This window comes from Dysidea avara, chromosome 3, assembly GCF_963678975.1.
Source record: "Dysidea avara chromosome 3, odDysAvar1.4, whole genome shotgun sequence".
NCBI classification, from domain to species: domain Eukaryota; kingdom Metazoa; phylum Porifera; class Demospongiae; order Dictyoceratida; family Dysideidae; genus Dysidea; species Dysidea avara.
Genome location: NC_089274.1, coordinates 42,321,499 through 42,346,910, shown reverse-complemented (window position 1 = coordinate 42,346,910; position 25,412 = coordinate 42,321,499). Strand labels below are relative to the sequence as shown.

The 25,412-nt window shown below is 38.1% G+C and overlaps 1 protein-coding gene across 1 annotated transcript; it reads left to right on the top strand.

Annotated features, from left to right (window-relative positions):
• Positions 1-90: 90 nt before the first annotated feature.
• On the top strand, positions 91-25,091 carry LOC136251056 (uncharacterized). The gene is made up of 3 exons (XM_066043433.1): positions 91-173; positions 20,559-24,350; positions 24,856-25,091. Exons 1-3 carry the CDS (start codon positions 166-168, stop codon positions 24,926-24,928), a joined length of 3,873 nt encoding a protein of 1,290 aa, XP_065899505.1. The 5' UTR covers positions 91-165; the 3' UTR covers positions 24,929-25,091.
• Positions 25,092-25,412: the final 321 nt, after the last annotated feature.

Sequence of the window (25,412 nt, the reverse complement as noted above, 5' to 3'; positions counted from 1 at the left end):
TTCTCTTGAGAAAAAAATCCACTTTTTCGTAATGCGTCCGTAAATTAGTAGTGCATTATTTTACGGAGTGATCCTTATTTCCTAGGATTGCCCTTATTAGTCTAATTAGAGTGCGCTTCAAGTACAAACCTGTTTGGATCACCAGCAAAATCAACTCGAGGAGGAATGATGAGGTATTCTTTTATCCATAGTGCGTACGTTTGTAATAATTGAGGGCCGGTTGTAGAAGATTAATAACTAACTACATGTCGGACTGCAACACGCGGAACAACCGATATGGACACAGTGCGTATTAGACTAAACTACAGCGTACGATCATAATGGTTTGGATTATGGGCCTGATATTTTGGTGCTCCATGAATAAACACAAGTTCAAGAACCCATAGCTAGGGCATGCTGGGAAATTTCCCTTACGCCGTAAAGTGTATCAATACCAAAAAACAGCCAAGCTGTAAAAAAGGTGCGGCCCTTCCTACAGAGCCAGAATGAAAAAAAGTTAATCAAAGGTGGCAACCAAGAAATGGCCATAATGGTAGATTAATGGCAAAAAAAAAAAAGAATTCAGGTAGTCAGTAATTGCGTATTTCTTATTTTGAAAGATCAAATCAGTTTTGTCTGAAATTTTTAATTTTGTACATTTGAAAGGTGAAGTTGACGATCAAAGAGATGCAGCTTTATTTTAACTTACTGGACAGACGGACAATGTCTATCTGATGCATCCAGGGGACCAGCTCACCTAAATTGTTGTTAAGGAAACAAGCATAAGGATTTTAAATTTGATTAGGAATCATAGGAAAAAAGTAGGGAAACAAGGGAGGTTGCCTACACTTGCAGATATACTAGTGGACATTTAATCCCTGTTTAGTCTATATCCATGACTGTATTAGGGATTAAATGTTCACTACCTACAGGTGTAGGTGACCTCCCTTGTTTCCCTACTATCCCTAATCGAATTTAAAATCCATATACTTGTTTGTTACTTTTTTATAACATTATGACTAGTGAACCCACGCATACTCCATCAAAATAAAAGGATGGTGCCAGAGGTAACTTTTTGACTGAACACATGCCCCAACTATCAATTACTGATTTGAAAGTGAAGTGGCTGTTACACTTCGCTTTCAGCTATGTTTAGCCCGTTTCACAGTGTTACAAACGAAGAAAGTAGGAGAAGCACCTCTGTAGTCAATCATCACAGAAAATACATAAGATTCCCATTTACAAACGTAGGGAAGCCATAGAGCTACCACAAATGGGCTTTCAGTAAGAAGAGATGGGACACAAGGTAAGTCCATGATACGTGCATTGTACGTACTGCGGTATGCCAAAGGGCACCTGTCAGGCTGAAGCGACGTTGAACAGTGAAAAAATCAAGCCCGTAGCCTTAGCCGTTATCAATTTACGCTTGTCTGAAGACATCAGGCAGGCAGTTAGTCAGTCAGTAGAAAATTCCATTGAATAATTTTTTTTAATTGTAGCAATCTATTGGAAGCATTTAGGGTCGTACTGAAGGCACTTTTGGGTTTGGTTATGCCTAACCAATACTGCCAAGGTGTCAGTATGTTTGAGAAGCTGGTTTGGGGGTGATTATACAGTGGAACCTCAGTTATCTAAACCCCTTGGGACCAGGGGTAGTCCATAGGTCTGAAAAGTCCGTATCTCTGAAACTGTGTGTAAATAGCCATAAATTATTTTTTATTAAATATCAGTATTTTAACTACCCTAATAGAACAGTCACTACTCTAATAGAATAGTCATTTCCGTAGTTCGATTAACCAATAATCCAGATAAGTGGGGTCCAGATAACTGAAGTTCCACTTTATACAGTACTACCATACTGTGTGATTTTTGCCATTAATCTACCATCACAGCCATTTCTTGGATGCTGCCTTTGATTTCACAACTTTTTTCACTTTGGCCTTTTTTTGGAAGGGCTACGCACTTTTTTGCAGCTTGGCTGTTTTTGGTATAGACATCAAATTTTTTTGTAATTGCTTTTTTACTAGCCTTTTTCATACTGTAGGAAGAAGAGGAATGTCTATGTAGTGACTTGAAACATAGCTGAACTCTCTACATAGTCCAGTCATTTTATGGTTTAACCATTGACTAATTGCAACACAAGCTTTCTTAACAGTTTCTGGCACAGAAAAATGTGCTCTATAACATATCAAAAGTCTTAAGGAATCCCATTAGGAGAAAGTGACCTTTTAAAGCCATTTTTTGGGATTTCTGTCTATATTTCATTCATATATCAACCAAATTAGTATCAAACTTGGTATCAAGTGAATGGTCTCACTGAAAGGAACAATGTGACATTAGTTTGAATTTAATAGCTCATTTCGTTCAGAAGTTATAGCCATTTTCTGATCAAAATTTCCCCGCCCATGCAAATACTTAATAATTTTTGCTCTGCTGTTATTTTCTATGTTATAGCACTGAAAAATAAATGATTTAGCCATAGTAAGAAACATGGTTGATGGCAAGGGGTAACTATGAATCCTCTAGTGTTGGTATGTTGTCATGGAAACTAAATCACTGTTGGAATTCGCAATAATGTAATATAATTATAAACATGGTAAATAATTTGTAAGGAAATACAGAAAGTGTACTTCAATTATCGTCATCCTCGAGAATAAAAGTATCAACATTGGTACAAGCTGTTCCCTTACAATTGCCACATGCAGGAGAACATTTTGCATTATACTTCTTGCATGTACACCTCGTAGTGCTACACAATTTCATCTTGAGTAGATCATCTGGAGCCGGTGCTAAATGGCATTAAAGTCCCGTCAGGCTCTTTCCACTCCCATTCAAGTGGCTGAAATTCACTGCTGTGTCCTTTCACTCCTGTACTTGTAAGTATACACTTTCACTCCTGTACTTGTAAGTATACACTTTCACTCCTGTACTTGTAAGTATACACAGAAGCTGTGGGATTTGGCAGCTAGTAGGTGATGAAGAAACCTAGTATTTGTAGCTACTTTCTCACAGAAGCATTTATGATGTAAATAGTCCAATGTTTCTCCTGGTTTTCTATTGTATAATGTCACCAAGCTTGCTCACCTGTAGTAATCATGTCTTTTGGCATAGCTGATGATGCATAAAAGACTTCTGCTTGCTCTCAAAAGTGTTCACTTGACCTAAGTTTTTAATTTTTTTATTATTTTTATTAATACTTTACAGCACAGGTGCTGAAGGTCTGTCCTACAGCCAGCCTGCTCAAAGACTTAGCTACAGAAGGTGTGTTTGAAAAGTTGGAGAAAGGAGAAAAAAATCCATGACTGCACTTAGAGGTAGTCTCGAACCTGCAGCCATCCGATTTACGCTCGAACGCTTACAGGAGTCTACCAGGCAGTCAGGATGTTTTCTCCTTGTTATTTTCATGTAATTATATCCATAGGAATTCTAGAGAGTAACTCATTATCTCTAAGTACTCCAAGTAGAACCAAATGGACACTAGTTTATTTATTAATGCTTTACAGCACAAGTGCTGTGAAGCACCTTTTCCAGTACCATACAGTTGCAAAGTAGTATCACATCCAAGTATAGCATGACGGAACAGAAGGTTTTTGCATATCTCAGGACCACGTTTCTGCTTAACAGTGCTATGTTCCACACTCTAGGTTTCTTAGTGGTTTATTTTTGCTCAGGCTTAAAAAATATGGCATGAGAATTTAAGCAGGCATGATAGCATAACAATACTAAAAGGTCAGAGTCATCATCTACTAGTGCAGTGTCTGTTACTGTGGCTGATTCTGCAACTTTCTGTACAATCATCACATCAGCATCTCCTGGAGAATAATACACTTTGCAATTCCTTCTTTCTAAGTGATTACCAAGCATATTAATGAAATGCTGCTTGTTGCTTCATGATACGAACATTGACACTGCACAGTTTATTATAGACTGCATCTGCTGTATGAAGATCATGAACATGCAATATTCTTGCCTGTACTGCATCTGCCAGCCCAATCATCTCCTTTCTCATGACACACTGCTAGAATTATGTCAATTGTTCTTACGGCTATATCTTCTGAACATTTTCTCTTCTGTCAACAATAGCTGGTTCATCACAAAAAAAGCAGTCAGTGTCAAAATTAAAATCCCTTTGTGTTGACCTAAGCATACCCTTGCCAGTGTTTGTATTTGTTGCTGTGCCTGGTTCTCCTTCTTTCGCTCTTAAAGTTTTTGCTATTTGATCTACTTTTCTGTACTGGTGACGACATTCCTGACATACCAACTGCCCAGGTACACAATGCACAGCATCTCCTCTTTCTTCACTAGCTTTGTTGATACTTGCATATACCTTTTCACCTAGGGTAACTTTGGATAATGCTTCAATAGGTCGATTGCAAATAACACACTCTTCTGGCACCTCCATTTCTTATCCATTGAGATCAGAGGATGACACTTTAGCCACTTCAATTGTCTCACAAACCTTGCCATACAATAAAGCAAGAAAGGTGCAAGGATTGTCATGTGCGTAGCTATAGTACTAATTTGATTTCCCTATGACTGTTCCAAGTGAATTAAAAGGTATTTAAGCAGCCTAAATTATAAAAGTCTATGAGTATGTCAAATTTTTTTAATAGTGCATCACAAATCAAGACACACGGTAGTGTGTCGTGCGGCCCAAGAAGCCGGCGCGCCACCCGTGAGTATATTAACAGGAAGAAAGAAAACGCAATTTTCACACCTCTGTAGCTCTGTCATCCCTTATCCGATTGGAACCAAATTTGCTAGAGAAGTGCCGGCCAGCTAGGGGAGTCTACACATCAAATTTGAAGAAAATCGCTCCAGCCATTTCCGAGATACGAGCGAACAAAATTTCGTTTTGATTTCTTCGTTTTTTTTCTTCTACCTCTTCATTTCGCACACTTCGCAAAATCTGCCATAAAACACGAATGCTTGCTCGGATCGGGCTGAAATTTGGCACACTTAAAGGGCTCGTTAAGGCGGATCTCCGTACCAACTTTGGTAGGAATCCAATGAACATTCACGGAGTTATAACCGATTATTTGCGTAAAATAAGGTCGAAGGTCTGTCACGCCTACAGGGTAAACTCCTTTGAGGAATCAGTTGAAAATTGATATTTAGATGGAGCAACCATCGTAGGAGTGCCATTTTGTGGTTTGAAAGGAATCGGGATAAAGACCATGGAGATATGACACAAAACCCGACCAGTGTCAAAATTACGCGATCGATTTTTATGAATAAAAAAACTATTAGTTTTCGTGTCTACCAGGCAAACCGCTTAGAGCAACGAGCTGAAAATCAGTATGTAGCTGGAATAATCATCATAGAAAGTCCTTGCAGTAGTACAGAAGAATCGGATTGCAAACCACTGAGTTATGATTCGAAAGACAACTACATGTAGCAAATGCGAGATTGAGATACTCTAATAGAACAGTCACCCTAATAAAGCATTCAGCTGCATTTATAATTTACTCAGTTATATTACATTGCAAGTTATTCTGTAGGGAATTCAGCTACAAACAAGTCACCCTGTAGTCAGATCAGCCAGAAGAAGGTACCTAATAGAGAGCTCAGCTACAAAGAAACCATCATGTAGAGAGTTCAGCTCAAATAAATCACCCTGTAGAGAATTCAGCTACAAACAAATTGCCCTGTAGAGAGATCAGCTAGAAGAAGTTACCTTGTAGAGAGTTCAGTTACAAAGAAACAATCATGCAAGGAGTTCAGCTGCAAACAAATCACTCAGTAGAAAGTTCCGCTATGAACAGATCACACTGTAGAGAGTTCAGTTAGAAACAAGTCATCTTGTAGAGAGATCAGCTAGAAGAAGTCACCTTGTAGAGAGTTCAGCTACAAAGAAACCACCATGTAAGAGAGTTCAGCTGCAAGCAAATCACCTGTAGAGAGTTCAGCTAGGAACAAGTCACCCTGTAGAGAGATCAGCTATAAACAAGTCACCCTGTAGAGAATTCAGCTACAAACAAATCACCCTGTAGAAAGATCAGCTAGAAGAAGTTACCTTGTAGAGAGTTCAGCTACAAACAAATCACCCTGTAGAGAGTTCAGCTAGAAACAAGTCACCCTGTAGAGAGATCAGCTAGAAACAAGTCACCCTGTAGAGAGTTCAGCTAGAAGAAGTTACATTGTAGATAGTTCAGCTACAAAGAAACTACCATGTAGAGAATTCAGCTGCAAACAAATCGCCCTGTAGAGAATTCAGCTACAAACAAACCACCCTGTAGAGAGTTCAGCTACAAACAAGTCATCCGGTAGAGAGATCAACTAGAAGGATCACCTTGTAGAGAGGTCAGCTACAAAGAAATCACCCTGCTTCATCTTTTCTTCTTCCTGTGGTAAAGAAAAAAATGATAGGTTAAAAAGCCCTAAAGCTGGCCATAGGCCGGCTTTGGGGTATACAAATAAGTGAAATCTAATCCAAAACAGTCAAGCTGTAAAAGAAAGAGTGCGGCCTTGAGAAAGGCTATGGTGAAAAAAGATGTGAAATCCAAGGTGGCGGCCAAGAAATGGCTGTGATGGTAGGTTAATGGTAAAAATTTTAATAACGATAATTCAGGTGAATTTTGTGCCAAGACCAAGCGGCACCAAATTCACCTGAATTGTTGTTATTAAAATTTTTACCATTAACCTACCATCACAGCCATTTCTTGGCCGCCACCTTGGATTTCACATCTTTTTTCACCATAGCCTTTCTGAGGGCCGCACTCTTTTTTTACAGCTTGGCTGTTTTGGATTAGATCATAGTAACACGGATATAAAAGTTTAGCAGAAAACCACAGCATTTATTAAACACCTACCGTGTTATTCTTCAATATTCTGTACAGCAACAAAGAAAGACACTGTTTCTTTTCTTTATAATACCAACATTAGTTATCATGGCAACAATTATTGGAACATTATTACCCAGCTATAATCATGATAATAATCAGTAACTCTATACTACTAGAAAAGTTGCCAGACATATTGTCCTGCAGTTAGTTGTAGTGTTGCACTGATATCCAAATTAGCCGATTATTCCGATAACCGATATTAAGCAACAGAATTAGCCGATACCGATAACCGATCCGATATACACCAATAACACTAACACTCATCCTCATCATTATTAAATGACTCTTATTAGTGTCATAACCATTGATATACAGCTCATTCTAGGCTAAAATGTAAAGTTAGATGTACGTATACCACAAGTAAAAGTTACTCATGGTAAACAGGTTTTAAGTACATTTTACTACTGCCATACAGTTGAGACAAATGGCTGGTACTACATAGAAACCTAAAAACCTCAGTTTACTGTTGGGCATGGCCTAAAACCTGACAGTTTATTATGGGCATGGCTTGTAGTCACCACTAAACCATCAACACATAACTTAATTGAAATGCCAAATAACTTATGTCTAGCCTCCCCCACATCATTATACGACACAGCACAGTGGAGATTAACATCGGCCTTGATTTAATCAAAACCGATTAATTGGCTAGTAGCCAATATCGGCCCGATACCGATTATTGAACCGATTATCAGTGCAACACTAGTTAGTTGAACAACAATTATTAAATCTAAGACCTTTAGAGTTGAGCTTTTTGCTGACAGCTGGATGCCATTTGTATGAATATAACTTTATTTGTACTTACCATTACACTAGCTACATTCACATAGCAATATAAGTATACAGTTTGCGATACAATTAGTTGATCTGTGCAGCCTTCTGTAGAATGACTGCTCTGCTCCAAACAACTGATGGTACACTCTGGTTTCCATGGCAACATTTAAGTCTGAAAGTGCCACAAACTCCTTTTCCAGGAAATATGTCCTTTTTCACAACATAAAGTGTGCTTCAGTCAACAAAAAAGCACCACTACATTGAAAACTGTAAAACTAATTATGTGCGTGGGTAGGGCCGATTTTGACCAGAAAAATGGCTATAACTTTTGAACGAAATGAGCTATTAAATTCAAACAAATGTCATGTTGTTCCTTTCAGTGAGACCATTCACTTGATACCAAATTTGGTTGATATATGAATGAAATATAGACAGAAATCTCAATTTTTGCCAAAAAAAGGTCACCAAAAGGTCACTTTCCCCTAATGGGATTCCTTAAGACTTTCGATCTGTTATAGAGCACATTTTTCTGTGCCAAAAACTGTTAAGAAAGCTTGTGTTGCAATTAGTTAAAGGTTGACCCCTTTTTTTCCATAAAATGACTGGACTAACAGGATGATTTGTTACAAAGCAGAACTTTCTACAGGGTGACTTGTAACTTGATAGAATGTTACGTATCTTAACACTCTACAGAATGACTTGTGGAACTCTCTACAGAGTGACTGTTTGTAGCTGAACTCTCTTCTAGTGACTTCTGATGCAGTTGAACGACTTGTTACTTAGGTCTACAGGATGACTTCTTACATAGCTAAACTCTCTACTGGGTGACTTCTGCTATAGCTGAACGTTTGACAGGTTGGTGCTGAACTCTCTACATTTTGACTTGTTTGTAGCTGTTCTCTCTACAGGATGATTTGGTACGGTATGTGGCTGAAAGTTCTAATATAATGCAGCTGACTGTTCTAATAAGGTGACTGTACTATTAGAGTATCTTAATCATGCACTTGCTACACTTAGGCCATGTCAACTTGATTAGTTGTCTCATGGGCCTGACCAACCCACCTTTTTCATAGATTGTAAAATTAGAGTAAATTTCCATAAGTGAAAATGAAACTAAAATAGCGCTAGAAACCCTGAGTACAAGCCTCACAGTTTACCTGCACATATCTTCTCAAAACCCAGCTCAGAATGGGTTGTCATTACATTGAGATCATGCCCCTTACTTGTATTTTAGTTATTGTTGTGCTCATGTTGTATTATACACTGACCTACCGACCCTATACTCTCAAGATTTTTGCCCATGAAACAACTAAACAAGTTAAAGTGGCCTTAGTTGGATGACACATTATATCTCAGTGGCTATCAATAGGCATGAAAACTAATGTTCTTTTTATTTCACAAAACTCAATCATGCAATCAGTACACACATTTGGTTTTGCTTTATATCTTGATGGTCTTTATCTCGGTTCCTTTCAAGCCATTAAAAGGCACTCCTACAGTGGTTAATATATCTACAAATCAATTTTTAAGTCTCAAAAAGGTTGGAGATTTGATATGATTTACAGCTGAATCTGATATAACCTTTGGTTAAGTAGTCAAACTGAATTTATTCCTTGTAGCAGTTTACCCTGTAGGTATCACAGCAAATCAATCTTTTTTATGCAAATAATTGATCATAACTCCTCAAGATTTGTACCAAACTTGGCACCATAATAGCTGGCAGATTTGCACCAAACTTGGCACCATAATAGCTGGCTTGTTTCAAAGAATTCATGGTTTATATCAGCTCTTGCTCAACTCTGTTCAATGCACTATGTATTCAGCCATCTTGTAAAGCAAATAAATGACGTCATTCAAAGTAATGGTTGGCATCAAGCATATCAAGACACACGGTAGTGTGTCGTGCGGCCCAAGAAGTCGGCGCGCCACACCGTGAGTATATTAACAGGAAGAAAGAAAACGCAATTTTCACACCTATGTAGCTCCGTCATCCCTTATCCGATTGGAACCAAATTTGCTAGAGACGTGCCGCCCAGTTAGGGGAGTCTACATACCAAATTTGAAGAAAATCGCTCCAGCCATTTCCGAGATACGAGCGAACAAAATTTCGTTTTAATTTCTTCGTTTTTTTCTTCATTTCGCACACTTCACAAAATTCGCCATAAAACACGAATGCGTGCTCGGATTGGGCTGAAGTTTGGCACACTTAAAGGGCTCATTAAGGCGGATCTCCGTACCAACTTTGGTAGGAATCCGATGAACATTCACGGAGTTATGACCAATTATTTGTGTAAAATAAGGTCGAAGGTCTGTCACGCCTACAGGGTAAACCCCTTGGAGGAATCAGTTGAAAATTGATATATAGATGGAGCAACCATCGTAGGAGTGCCTTTTTGTGGTTTGAAAGGAATCGGGATAAAGACCATGGAGATATGACACAATCCAACCTGTGTCAAAATTACACGACCAATTTTTATGAATAAAAAACTATTAGTTTTCGTGTCTACCAGGCAAACCGCTTAGAGCAACGAGCTGAAAATCAGTATGTAGCTGGAATAATCATCATAAAAAGTCCTTGCTGTAGTACAGAAGAATCGGATTACAAATCACTGAGTTATGATTCGAAAGGCAACTACATGCAGCAAATGCGAGATCGAGATACTCTAATAGAACAGTCACCCTAATAAAGCATTCAGCTGCATTTATAATTTACTCAGTTATATTACATTGCAAGTTATTCTGTAGGGAATTCAGCTACAAACAAGTCACCCTGTAGTCAGATCAGCCAGAAGAAGGTACCTAATAGAGAGTTCAGCTACAAAGAAGCCATCATGTAGAGAGTTCAGCTCAAATAAATCACCCTGTAGAGAATTCAGCTACAAACAAATTGCCCTATAGAGAGATCAGCTAGAAGAAGTTACCTTGTAGAGAGTTCAGTTACAAAGAAACAATCATGCAAAGAGTTCAGCTGCAAACAAATCACCCAGTAGAAAGTTCCGCTATGAACAGATCACACTGTAGAGTTCAGTTAGAAACAAGTCATCCTGTAGAGAGATCAGCTAGAAGAAGTCACCTTGTAGAGAGTTCAGTTACAAAGAAACAATCATGCAAAGAGTTTAACTGCAAACAAATCACCCAGTAGAAAGTTCCGCTATGAACAGATCACACTGTAGAGAGTTCAGTTAGAAACAAGTCATCCTGTAGTAGATCAGCTAGAAGAAGTCACTTTGTAGAGAGTTCAGCTACAAGGAAACCACCATGTAAGAGAGTTCAGCTGCAAACAAATCACCTGTAGAGAGTTCAGCTAGGAACAAGTCACCCTGTACAGAGATCAGCTAGAAACAAGTCATCCTGTAGAGAGTTCAGCTACAAAGAAACTACCATGTAGAGAGTTCAGCTGCAAACAAATCGCCCTGTAGAGAATTCAGCTACAAACAAATTACCTTGTAGAAAGATCAGCTAGAAGAAGTTACCTTGTAGAGAGTTCAGCTAGAAACAAATCACCCTGTAGAGAGTTCAGCTAGAAACAAGTCACCCTGTAGAGAGATCAGCTAGAAACAAGCCACTCGTAGAGAGTTCAGCTAGAAGAAGTCACATTGTAGAGAGTTCAGCTACAAAGAAACTACCATGTAGAGAGTTCAGCTGCAAACAAATTTCCCTGTAGAGAATTCAGCTACCAACAAATCACCCTGTAGAAAGATCAGCTAGAAGAAGTTACCTTGTAGAGAGTTCTGCTAGAAACAAATCACCCTGTAGAGAGTTCAGCTAGAAACAAGTCACCCTGTAGAGAGATCAGCTAGAAACAAGCCACCCATAGAGAGTTCAGCTAGAAGAAGTTACATTGTAGAGAATTCAGCAGTTTAGCTGCAAACAAATCGCCCTGTAGAGAATTCAGCTACAAGCAAATCACCCTGTAGAAAGATCAGCTAGAAGAAGTTACCTTGTAGAGAGTTCAGCTACAAACAAATCACCCTGTAGATAGTTCAGCTACAAACAAGTCATCCGGTAGAGAGATCAGCTAGAAGGATCACCTTGCAGAGAGGTCAGCTACAAAGAAATCACCCTGCTTCATCTTTTCTTCTTCCTGTGGTAAAGAAAAAAATGATAGGTTAAAAAGCCCTAAAGCCGGCCATAGGCCGCCTTTGGGATATACAAATACAAAAAGAAGTGAAATCTAATCCAAAACAGCCAAGCTGTAAAAAAAAGAGTGCGGCCCTGAGAAAGGCTATGGTGAAAAAAGATGTGAAATCCAAGGTGGCGGCCAAGAAATGGCTGTGATGGTAGGTTAATGGTAAAAATTTTAATAACGATAATTCAGGTGAATTTTGTGCCAAGACCAAGCGGCACCAAATTCACCTGAATTGTTGTTATTAAAATTTTTACCATTAACCTACCATCACAGCCATTTCTTGGCCGCCACCTTGGATTTCACATCTTTTTTTCACCATAGCCTTTCTGAGGGACGCACTCTTTTTTTACAGCTTGGCTGTTTTGGATTAGATATATCTTTACCGATACAAGTCTGATACTGCTACTGCATCACTTCTTATCAGGCATTTTCTGTTTGTCACTCCCATTTCCACTTCCATTCCTGTCCCATTCCCAGAAATTTACTTATTCCTGGTAGAAATAGCAACAGTTCTTCTAGTTGTTTATTGTGGATGTACATACTGCCTCCCTTTTAGTTATTGGAATGTACAAGTGAGGTCGGGCTTGTGTGCCTGCCTGCAGTCTGCCTGGCAGGTTTGGGAGTGGTTATAATGCCAGGCTAACTGTTCAACCTGTTATTGAGCGTGTAGTATACAATTCCTCCTTGACACCTTGTATAACACAAAGCTGTTTTGTTAGTCGATGTCAGTAATGTATTCACGCAAGTTAATTGTTTCAAGAGCCCCACACTATAGACGACCACCATGCTAAAGATTAGAGGTGTACTGATAGAGAAATTTTAAACCAATCCAATATAATCTGATATACTGAGAGTCTAAACATCGATACCGATCTGATATTATCAATATAATAACCATTTAATTTGGAGGAAACTTAATTTCTCTCTATTTATACCCTATCTAGTTTAGATAGTATTTTTTTAAATAATTTATTAGGGATCTATGCTGCAAAAAGTAGTGACACAAGAGTTGAATGATGGTATTACAGCATAGCTCAGTGGGAAAGTCTCTACTTTGACATTAAGCAAAATAATTGTTATAGCTAATGTGCCAATTAAAGTAGGGGCTTTCTCACACTGAGCTATGCTGTAATACCATCATTCATCTCTTGTTTCTCTACTTTTTGCTACATAGATCCCTACTTCATTTTTAATGTACAAGTTTTAAAAATACTAGTTTTTTGTTTTAGTACAGCTAACTACAATGCAACTTGTGACTGTTCTATTAGAATATCATACATGACTGTTGTATTAGAGTATATCTCGAGTCAGCCAAGAGGTGTGTAGCTAGCTAGACTGATAAAGGGTGGGGTCATTTTGTTTGCTGTTAAGTAAACAGCTAGATTGTTAAGAGGTGTGGTCTCCCTATCGCTATTAGTCCACCTAGGTCTTTAATTGATGGGCGTGGTCACGAACCTATCGCGAACGGGATTCCAGTTGCGAACTTGCACATTTCTAGTCTTATAGTAGCGTCAGGACTGAAGTGCTTCTGAAATCCAGCTCTGAAATAGTTTTGTGGCGTCTTTATATGTTGCTGAAAGAAAGTGTTAATACGGAAAATTAACACCTCGGTATGGTTTCGTTGGATGAAGAAGAAGGCAAACAGCCTGTTGAAGATAAAAGAAAAGACAAGGCACAGTGGGCCTACACTCGTTGGAACCCCAAAAGGCACATCCCACTGGTGAGTTTGTTATTGTGGCATAAAATGGTGGCCATGCGCTGCTTCGTTTGACCTCTAGCCCTGCAACTGTGGTCAGTGAGGGAGGCAGTGAGACTAAAATTCGAGTTTTGGCAATTTTTTTAAAATTCTATATCTGGTCACCTGTAAGTGTTTTGTTAAATTTAATATATTATATGGACTAGCACTATTCTGTAAAGGTGATTTTTGTCGCATAAAATGTTTCTAGGGTGATTTTTAAATGCGGAATTTTGGAAGGCGTGTGAAATTTTCAGGGTGATCCCTACTTAAACGGTACTACCATACTGTTTGATACACCTAGTAAAGTGGTTCAAAGCGCTAACAATTATGGGAAACTGGAAACAGTGGAAATGGAAAACTGAAATGGTTAAATCATTCTATACATATACCCCCTCACTTAGTGACCACCTCCTTTTAACAAAGACCACATCTCTACAAAGGCCATATTGTAATTAGGTTCTAAAGACAGTTAAGGGCATATTTATAAATCTAATTGATTAGACAACTTTTTGGCCACCTTTTACAAGACCACCTCTTTACTACAAAGCCCACCTCTTTACATAGTAATATTTGATAAATTCCACCAAACATGTATTTCATGACTCATAGAAAGGGGTCAATTCCATCTCCCATATTTTGGTCCACACTTCACTTAAGTCATCTCATACCATTATTGGTTAGTTTGTTCCAGAATGTGTCATTGCAAAAATAGTCCATGCAAGTAAAGTACAACTAGTACACTATAATAAAGAAAAATGAGGTCTCATGTAAGGAGACAGAGGTGGCACAAGTAATCAATAATTGGTCAGGCCATTTATTCGGTGGAAGATTAAAAGGTGGAGGTGTTGTGGGTAAACACTTATAGTGTGCAAAACACACTCAGAAAAGCATGCTCTCCTTCTAGGGGGGGGTCTGGGGACATGCCCCCCCAGGAAAATTTTGAAAATTAAGTGCCAGAAGATTGAATTTTGGGGCATTTCTGACTGAACTATAACTTTAAATGTATAGCATGAATGTAGCCATTATTGTAGCTCACGTCATTAATATTGCACAATACACCGCTTGAGTTCTGCTATCTATGTTACAAAGTACACAGTAACTAATATACAATAACTCAGTCACATACATGCATCAATTTTAGGCTTTCCAAAGATTTTTAACCTATGTTCTGAATCTCCTATAAAGTCAGTAGCAAGTTTCTGTAAATCAATTGCATCAGTCATATCTGTGTGTACATGCAAGACCATCAAATTGTTCAATCTCTGCTGACCCATTGTACTGCGTAAATAGGTTTTCACTCGATGAAGGGTACTAAATGACCTCTCAGATGTAGCATTACTTGCAGGCATAATCAAAATAAGCTTTACTACTTTACAGACTTCAGAGAGTAACAATTTCTGGCTATCCGTAAGGGTGCAAAAGAAATTTTTAATGTCAAATACTGTAGTAAATGAAATTCCTGTTTCCTTCTGCTGGCGCTGACACTCATTGTTAAATATTTGCAATTGACCACACAACACATCCAAATCAAAATCAATGAACAGGTGTGGTCAAATTCAGATACATAATCTTTTCCTAGGGAAGCCTTTAAAAATAATTGTTCAAGATTACAATAGATTTGATACCCTGGTTGCTTAAACCGCCCTTGTATGCAGTTGATGGCCAAATCAATGGCTTCAAAATAATGCTGTCGGTAATATGATTTTGGATCATCATGAAACTCTCCCTCAACCAAACCATAATCATACCTCTTAGGAACTTTACGTTTCCGAGGTACTTCTCAACTTCCAATGACTCTGCCATTTTGCCAACCTTCACCCAAAACAAATCATATTCCCGATCCTGCCTTAATTTCTGCAGTGTATGAACAACCATATCAGCAGTTTGCTGCCCCTCAGCTGCAGAGATCACCTTGGCTTGCAAAGCTCTACTTAAATTATCAGTATGGCGAAGGATCATTTCTCCGAAGACGACACCAAACAAAAAATCAAACTTGACCATCTGAGACTGGACCCCTCGGATCCGTGCTTTGGTTTCAGTATCTCTTGAAATTTCTAAAGCCTCATCCCAAGTGTTATTTAGGACAGAGTAGTTTTCAATGATGCTGAAAAGAGAATCAGCACGCACAGTCCAGCAAATGGGGCATAAAACTCGAATACCCATGGTTTTGCTTTCTAATTTAGAATCACTTTCAGCCTTATTAAACTTTTTGAAAACTGCATCACGCCTTGGTGAAAACTTAATGAGTTTTGTAATTTCTTGCGTTGTTTCCAAGGCTTGCTTCAAAAGCTTTGATTTTTTCACAGTATCACTACAAGCAAGATTCAAAGAATGGCCATAACAATGAGTGAACACAGCACGTGGCTCTTCATCAGAAATTCTTTTGGCAACTCCAGTTCTGGTGCCACTCATAGTGCTACAACCATCATAGCATTGCCCACGGAGTTTCTGCATTGACAGATTTAACCTGATCATGGTATCTTTGATGACCTTGGTAAGGACCTCAGCTCCGATGGAAGAAACCATGTAAAGGCCAACAAATTCTTCATGTGTTTCAAAATTGTCATCTACTCTTCACAAGACTATAGTAACTTGCTCCTGATTGGTTACATCGGTTGTTTCATCAATCATGATGGTAAAATATGGGGATTTTTGAAGTTTTCATTGACATTTCTTAGCACATCCAAAGCCATCATGTTGAGAAAGGAATTTTGTACTTCATGAGAAGTATACTTGTTAGTTTTTCTCTGCAGCCAATCCTTTATTTCATCACCACCTTGGTATTTCAGCAGCTGCAACAGATTACCATCACTATCATCTCCATGACCTCGCAGCGGCAAACCTTGCCTAGCCAAGAATTGAATGCATGATAGTATCTTAATTAGCATCTTCCTATTCATCTCTTTCTCCTGCACATACTGGTTAGAAAAGTGGGCCCCTATATCTTTAGTAGTAGTTGGTAAAATAATGATAACTTCTACTGCTTCTCGATGGCATCCACTCAACTCGTGATTTCGAAATCCAACAGTAGCATCTTTCCAATTATAATATCCATTTATAACCTTTATCACAATGATAATATATAAATAAAATTCACACAGAATCTGAAATCAACTAACAAATGCTGGATCTGCCTTTTTGCTAGACTTTATCTTCTTTTCTTTAAATGCATTCATGTATGTGTGGCAAAACACTCGATCCGCAACTTCATCATAGTGCAGGAATGGTCACTTGTCAAACCAGCTAGGTTGGAAGGACCACTCGACGATCTTCGTCTTTCCGAAACAGCGCTTCGGAAACTTGAACGATTCTGTTTCTTTAGGATGATGAGGAAACTCAGGAACGGGTGGAATACCACTTTCTTCTCCGAAGGAAAGAGAGGAACTCATTAACGCATCATCGCCATGGCAGCACGTGTCAAGCCCACAATCAATTGGCTATACACAAAATCGATTGTGGGAGCCGAAGTTCGGAATGAGTGGGGCTGGAGTCAGGACTGTCGACAGCTGCTATGTGAGCAATTCAGATTTATTATAGTTCAGCTGTGTGGTAAAGCTCTGCTCTTGCTTGGGTAAGACCAAGCTGGACAGTCCGACTGGTTGCGCCGCCCGCTCTGTCAAATATTGGTAAGGCCAAAACCGGACCGGTTGCGCCGCCCCTGGGAGATGAAGACTTTAAGAACCTAACCCTTGTAGCTGACCTGATAAAGTCGTGAAATGAATGTTTGGAACTTAGCTATTATTACAATGTGAAGAGCTGGTCTTTGTAAATAGGGTGGTCTTTATAAAAGGTGACCATGTAGTGGTCTTATTTATATCTTTAAGAGGTGGCCACTAAATGACGGTTTTACTCTAGGATGCATTTATACGATAATTTGACCGTTTCCATTTTCTGTTTCTGGTTTCCATTTCCACTGTTTCCAGCACCCAACAATTACTGGCAGTGCTTGGACAGTAAGGCACCCACAAATATTTTAATACATGCTCCAACCTACTAAGATCGGTCTGCATTACTCCGTATTTTAATAGTTTGTATTGGAACACCAAAAGTTAGCTGCACGTGTATTTCTATGGCTTCTCTGTAGCATAGCGCTTAGAAACTACTGCCTTGTTTGCTGTATGACAGAGAGTATAATGTAGCTCAATCATGGCAAAGGAAATTCAGTTTTATATTGGTATATCATATTGGTTATTGGTAACTATGTTGGAACCAACTGATATTGGCAAAATCTCCATATTGGCCATCGCAATACAATATGTATCGGTATGTCGGTACACCCCTACTAAAGAGTACCTTTGGGTTACCCATTAGACATTTTTACTTGCTGGAGAATTATCTTCCACAGAAGGCACAACACAAGGTGATCCTCTTGCTATGGCAATATATGTTTTATGACTATTACCCATTCCCCTAACTAAGTTGTTCTCTTTTTCCAGTCTTGATATTTTACTGGTCAGGAATGCTGATGATGTCAAAAGGCTAAGTAACTAACCCCCTTAGCCTTAATTGGATACATATTTGGCATATAGCTCACTCTATGGCTATTTTTCTAATACATTATCTGATGGTAGAACCAGATCATCTAGATTCAGCATGGACAATCTTTAAAGGTACTAGGATACTTAGGGTGCTGCTATCAAAACAAAGTAATTTACTGTCTTTAAATGACAGATGTGCTCTGAAAGCATTATTGCTATATCTAATATTCTCAAATCCAGTATCACTGGAATTATGTGATGTATAGTATTAAGCTAGTTGGTACACCCCTTGAGGAAGTTACTCACCACCATTTTCTCTATGCTTAATGGATCGGATTCCCTGATCCAAGTTCAGATGTCAGATGCTAACTTCCAGCCCAGATGGTATTAAGTCTCATGTGGGCTTTCAGCCTACCATTAATTGATTTACTAAGTGTGATGTACATATTCTTGCTTCAGTTAAGTGCTCCTCCAGTTCCAGGGATTTTTTCTAGAAAATAAATTCAGGAGGGGCAATCTGAGTTTTTCAGAAATTGAGGGGGGGGGCAGAACTTAAATTAGGCTAAATCACCTGTTTACTCGGGCTGTGTTTACTGATATGTACATCATACAGTGCAACGACAATACTTTCTTACTTCTAAAAAAATAGTTGTAGAAACTCAAACACAAGGTGTTTTCACTTCAATTGTGTTTTAAGCACAAGTTGGCGTTTGGAGTAGAAAGCCAAAAAGAATTTGTGTTTAATGTCTTTTGTTTTATTGTACCTAGCTAGCCATTGACTGCAAATTTTATGATTTCAAATCAGTTTATCATTGTTTCATCATTGGGCTGCTTGAGGCAGAGTTCAGGGGGGGGGGGGGGATCATTTTCAGGGGGGGGGGGAATTCCCCCTTTGCCCCCCCCTAGAAAAATCCCTGAGTTTAAGAACAGGATAATCATTTGAATTCTAGCAGGAGTTTTGAGGTATGGCTACCAATTGACTAATGTAACAAGTCACTGTGTTTGTGGAACTTTGTTTAGTGTTGATCATGTCAATGGCATAGCTAAGGTGGGTACTGGTAGGACACAGGTCCAACTAATCAGTTTCAGTGCCCTACCAACTCAGTTCCAGAAACTGGCCACACTAGATCGAAATACCCTAATAGAGCAGTCACCCTAATAAAGCAATCACCCTAATACAACAGTCAAACATATATTAGTATGATACTAGAATGATAAACTGCTTAAATGCTCTCATCTTCAACTATAGAGAGTCTAATTTCAAAAATTTCCTGGGGGTCATGCCCCCAGACTCCCTAACACATCATGATTACTGCAGCTTGCCAAGGGTTCCCAACCAATCCCTCAGGGCTAGCTATGCCACTGGATCATGTTTGTCAAGATGATGGCTTTTATCCGTCATGGTGGATTGCAAGATCTCACAACAGAGGAACTGTTTCATAATGACTAGGAGCAAAACACCTCACTTCAAAATTGTGTTTTGTTGTGGAGGTACATATAATTTCTTAAGGCCATAAAGCTGGTTGTGTCTTAAGCACTATCATTACACATGATAATTTTTTACTATCGATGTCGTATTATGATAATTGCACTATACAGAAGTTTTGAGGTTGCTTGATAATGCTGGCACGATCGTATTACGCATGTGCAACAGATATACTGTAATCAATGAAATTTACTCTTCGTGAAATTCAAATATGCTGCTTAAATTTCATTGGCTAGTTACTGCACATACACGATGTAGTTGTGTGTATCAAGCAACTTCAAAATCTCTGTATATCGCCTAGCACTACAGATACTGTATTTGACCGGTTAATAGCCACGGCTACTATAACTTTCAGTAAGCAAAACCCTTCGGCTACTATGCAAAAGTGGCTACTACCCGAGGGCGGCTACTATGAGCTTGTGTGGCAGCAACCCGCGGCGTTAATACGGATTCACGAGTGATTGACCTTGTTTACTCATCTGCCAATACTGTCATTTATTTTAAATTTTTTCAAAAACGCTATTTCCTGGCTTAAAACAACTCCTTTGCCTGGTTTCTACTTCAAACGTGTCTAGTTAACACTTGCAACAGTATGTTCAGATACAAGCCGCAGTTCTTATGACAATAATTCTACGCTGTGGAGCAGCTATTATCCGGGGGCGGATATTATACAAGCCATGGCTATTAACTGGTCAAATACGGTACTTGAATAATTGAAATACCCAGTACTCCAGACATCACTGAATGGATATCAAGCTGTAAAGCTCAAACAGTAAACCATCAGTAATTAAGTAGAAAATACCACTGACTTACCAAATGATTAGTTGATGTATCAGACTACCCATTTTTATAAATGTATATGTGTACCGAGGTATATGGTCTATTTAATTAATTGTTGTTGTGTAAATCATATTATAGTTGTTTGCATAGCAATTTTGTAAGGAGAACACATGAATCATAGTATTAGCTATTTTACCTCAAAAGCATTACTGACCCAATTTTAGATATATGATCTGAGTCATACATATAATATGCCAGGAATTATGTTACACAGCAACACGTACATGCATGCATACACTTGTAGAGTTTAACTCTGTGTATTACAATAATTGTATTTGATGTATGACAGATTGAGGACAGTGTTGGGTGTGTGGTTATGCTTAATGATGGCTGATCAACCCACATACAGTAAAGTGATCACCATTAACAATGATGGTACCAACACCACTGAATGTTGTGTGAATGGAACATGTCCTTGTAACTCTCTACACTTAGCTTTACAAAATCTGACAAATAATTCCATTATAAGCATCATATCAGAATCAGTTACACTGCATACTACCACTCCAATAGGATCAGGAAACCTACACAACATTACAATAACTGGTAATGGTGCTACTGTCATGTGTAACAATAGTGGAGGTGTGTACTGTGAGTCATGTAATGATGTCATCATTGAGGGGATTACATGGGACCAATGTGGCGACCCTAACAAGGACAATATGGTAGCTGGAATTCATTTGACTGATGTGCACAATTTTAAAATAGAAAACTGTTATCTTCAAAGCTTTAAAATTTGTGCACTGAGCTTAGATCCATGTTGTGGTGACATCATTGTTAAAAATACCACTTTTGATTTTAACGTTATGATGAAGTCACCAAATGATTTTGATGGAAGTGGATTAAAGGTACTTTCTACCAGTAACACAAGTATTGTGATATCAGACAGCTCCTTTACTGGTAACGGTTATTTTTCTAACAGTTATGTTAAGTCATACGGTCTTTTTGTGGAAGCTACAGACAATTCTGTGCTATATTTCAGTTTAACTATTAACAAAACCAAGTTCTTGTCCAATTCTGGAGGAGCATATGTTTACATTGATGTTTCTATTCTTGCACCAATAATCTTGTCTGAATTGACTTTTTCTGACAACAGTAATCAAGGCATTTGGTTTAGATCATTGGACGTAGCCCACAGTAGCACATCTCTGATACTCTCAAATTCATCCTTTACCAACAACAGAGACAGCGGTATGGTTTGCATAGTTATTAGTGAAAATGAAGGGCATGCAGTTAATATTGTAGTTCAAAATTCTAATTTTACAAATAATAGTGCCTATACCATATCCAGCAGTGCAATACTAGTACAAATATCTGCTATTGATCGTGCTGACTATATTGTCTCCATACAGCATAGTAGTTTTATAAATAACAGCAATGGAACTATAAATATTGGTACTTCAGAAAATAGGTTTTCATCACACGCGGTAGTCTTCAATGAAGTTGTGGTGATGGGTAGTCAAACTATGGGTAGCTCTACTGGTGGTGGTGCCGTGTCTATTGATCTTAATGGTTTACAGAACAATACGGTCTCTATCACTAATACAAGGTTTATATCAAACAATTATGTGGGAATAGCTGGAGGTGCTCTTTATGTTGGAACTGCTAATACAAAAAACAATGTTTACATTATAAATTGTCTGTTTCAAGGGAATGTTGCTTTGGGAGAAGGCTCTGCACTTTATCTTATAGATGATAATACTGGAAGCAGTGGAACTTTTTCAAAAACTCAAATATTTATTGAAGATGGATCATCATTTATCAACAACAGTGCTGGTGACAGTGTTATATACATTTCAGCTGGTTCTATTCATGCATACATATTAGTTGAATCAGCAAGATTCACCAAGAATACTGGCACTGCAATACACTTGATATCCTCAACTTTGTCACTTAGTAATGATGTAATGTTTAATAACAACTCTGCCAACAATGGAGGAGCGTTGTATCTTGAAGGAGGCACTCAAATCTACTTTCATGACAAACACAGAGATAATATTACTGTTCACTTTTGTAACAACTTGGCTGCTCAGTATGGAGGTGCTATATATGTAGACCTGGGCTCTAGCTGTTTGAACAATGGTGTGGTGTTTTATTCACATTCACCAAGCTTGAGTACCCTGTTCATCTACTTTACAAATAACTCTGCTGGCATAATTGGTAATTCAATCTATTTCAATGTTCACCAACACTGTGAAGTAGTTACTGATTCTGAAAACGACAAATCTATACTACATGTTCCATACAGTTTCCACTATGATGAGCCAAAATCAACAGCAATTGTCTCATCGCCTCACTCACTAGTGTTGTATTTTGATGATGTTGCAATCGATGGCAATAGTTGCTATGTTAAGCGACAAATTTTGGGGCACCCAATTTCATTTGGTGGGCATGTATTTGATTATTTCAATAATTCTGCTGCACCAACTCAGTTTGATGTACAGTGTTATGATAACTGTACTAATATTGAACTGGCCAGTAATCGTGTGTTAGTTGACAATATTTCAACGCTTAGTCTTACTTTAACTGGTGAAAAAGTTATCACTGATAGACGTAATGTCAGTCTTAGCCTCAATTCTATTCTTGAGACTTTTAATGAAAAGATTTCAGTCTCTGTTGTAGTAGAGTTAATGCCTTGTACTCCTGGGTACTATTACAGCACATCTTGTAATCGTTGTGTTTGCTATCACCATCAAGACATTGTGGAATGCCTTGATGATTACAGTGAGATGAAGAGGGGCTATTGGTTTGGTATTGTAGAAGTTCATAATCACAATAAAACAACTGTATCGCTTTGCCCCAGCCGCTACTGTAACTTTGGTAATAGTCGTAAGGAAACCAGACAAGGTTACTGTGTGATACCAGAACAATTAGATGATCAGTGTAGACCACACAGGACAGGAGTAGCTTGTGGTGAATGTAGTTCAGGATATACTCTACCATATGATGCACCTGACTGTATCAACCGCCACCAGTGTCTTCCAGTAATGACAGCATTAGTGGTAGTGTTGACTGTCCTGTATTGGATTGCCATAGTGGTAGCTGTGTTTGCTTTGATGTTCCACAAGTTTCAAGTATCACTGGGATATTTGTATGGGATAATTTATTATTACAGTATAGTGGACATATTGTTAGATAATAATCCGTATGTGACTAGTGGTGTGTTTCAGTTAGTTGCAGTGCTATCTAGTTTTGCTAAACTAACACCACAATTATTTGGTGAGCTGTGCTTTGTAGAAGGATTGACTAGAATTGATCAACAGTTTATTCACTACTCACATGCAGTAGCTATCTCCTTGTTCTTAGTGATCATCATTTATGTAGCAAGATGTTCTCCTAGGGTTACCTTTCATGTCAAGCGTTGCATAATACCTGTCATGTGTCTTTTGTTGCTACTTGCTTATACATCACTAGCATCCACTTCTTTGCAGTTATTAAAGCCACACGTGTATGCAGGTGTTGATGAGGTGTATGTGTATTTGTCTCCAAGCCACAAATATTTCAGAGGTCGTCATGCATTCTATGGTGTCATTGCTGCATTGTGTGGACTAATTGTTGTGATTGGTTTGCCACTGTTACTACTGCTACAACCATTCATTAGTTCTAAAGTAAATTTTATTAGAATTATGCCGTTGCTTGACCAGGCTCAAAGTTGTTATAAAAACAAGTATCGATACTTTGCTTCATACTATCTGATATGTCGACTAGCTATCATCTTAATTGTGTTCATCGGTGACAGTAACTATTATAACATGTTGTTCTACCTACAAACAGCTTGTGTTGTCTTTGCAATGATTCATATTTGGGTCCAACCATACAAAGATGAATTTCTGAATGCTCTAGATGGAGTTATTCTTCAAACCCTAGTTCTCATTGTCAATATTAACTCTTTCACATTCTTGTCTTCTGCAACTCCTGAAATAATTTCAATTCTGGTGGTATTTCCTCTGCTGCTGTACTGTATCACTGGGATCAAAAAGCTCATCGTTTACTGCAGGTCAAGGTCAACACAATCAGACTATGATTATGATCAACTTCAAGGTTATGATGATTGTCAAGATGGTGATATGACATACGAAAGGTAAGAGGTGTCCTTGTTGTGTACTTGTAGTCATAACTGTATTCCTCTGTATATACTAGTTAGAAACGTGCATGTACCCTAGATTTGTAAAGTGTAGTTAATTATTAATAGGAGACTGTTGTGTGTCAATATATTCTGACAATATTATTTAGTAGTTGTGGATCCATGCTTATAGTTCTATTAATTATAGCATAGACAAATTTACATTACACACAACTATTCAACACACCAGGTATAGTATACTATTTATTTTATTTTGTAACGTTCTTAGACTGCTTACGTCTTCATACAAACAGTGTAATATTATGCTACTTCTATTCACAGTTTGTCCATCCCAAACCAACTGAGGTGGTGTAGCTTTCAAAAAGCATGGCCATCATTATTATAATTTATTAGCATTAGCATCATTACAGCTGTTTCTTGGCCACTCCATTTGATTATTTAAACTCTGGCATTTGAAAGCCAGACCATTTACGGTATTATCCAAGATATGTTTGTTTCATAGGATTGTGGGATCCGGTAGTGTTAATGCTACCAACAATGGTGACAATGATGATCACGATGATGATGATGATTAATGAGTAACTTCAACTTCCATCACAGTAGACCTTGTATTAACTTTTGTTTTAAAATAGTTCACATACATGCTTGTTTTAATATCTCTCATATTGTTTACATGTACAATGTAGGTTTGTAATGTATTAATCATCATTACAGTCTGCATGGTAGATGAAGATTTTAGCCGGGAAAATAATGGTACAGAAGAAAGTCTGAAAGCTCCTTTTTTATGTCGAACAACATCCAAAATCCCAAAAAAATTCTTGAGAAATTTGTTTAGCTAATATTGAGATTTCCATGTGTTTTCTATTGGTGCATGCAAAAAACAAAATGTGTTTCTCTTAATTGTACAGTATATCCCATCCAAAAACAGCTTATAGTATATAGCAGTTGCCACAATGTATTACTACAAATCACTTCTGTATTATGTAACCAAGTAGAAAATATTGTGCTCAGAAATACAATTCTTAATTATAACCTTTTCACTGAAAACTGATGTGGACA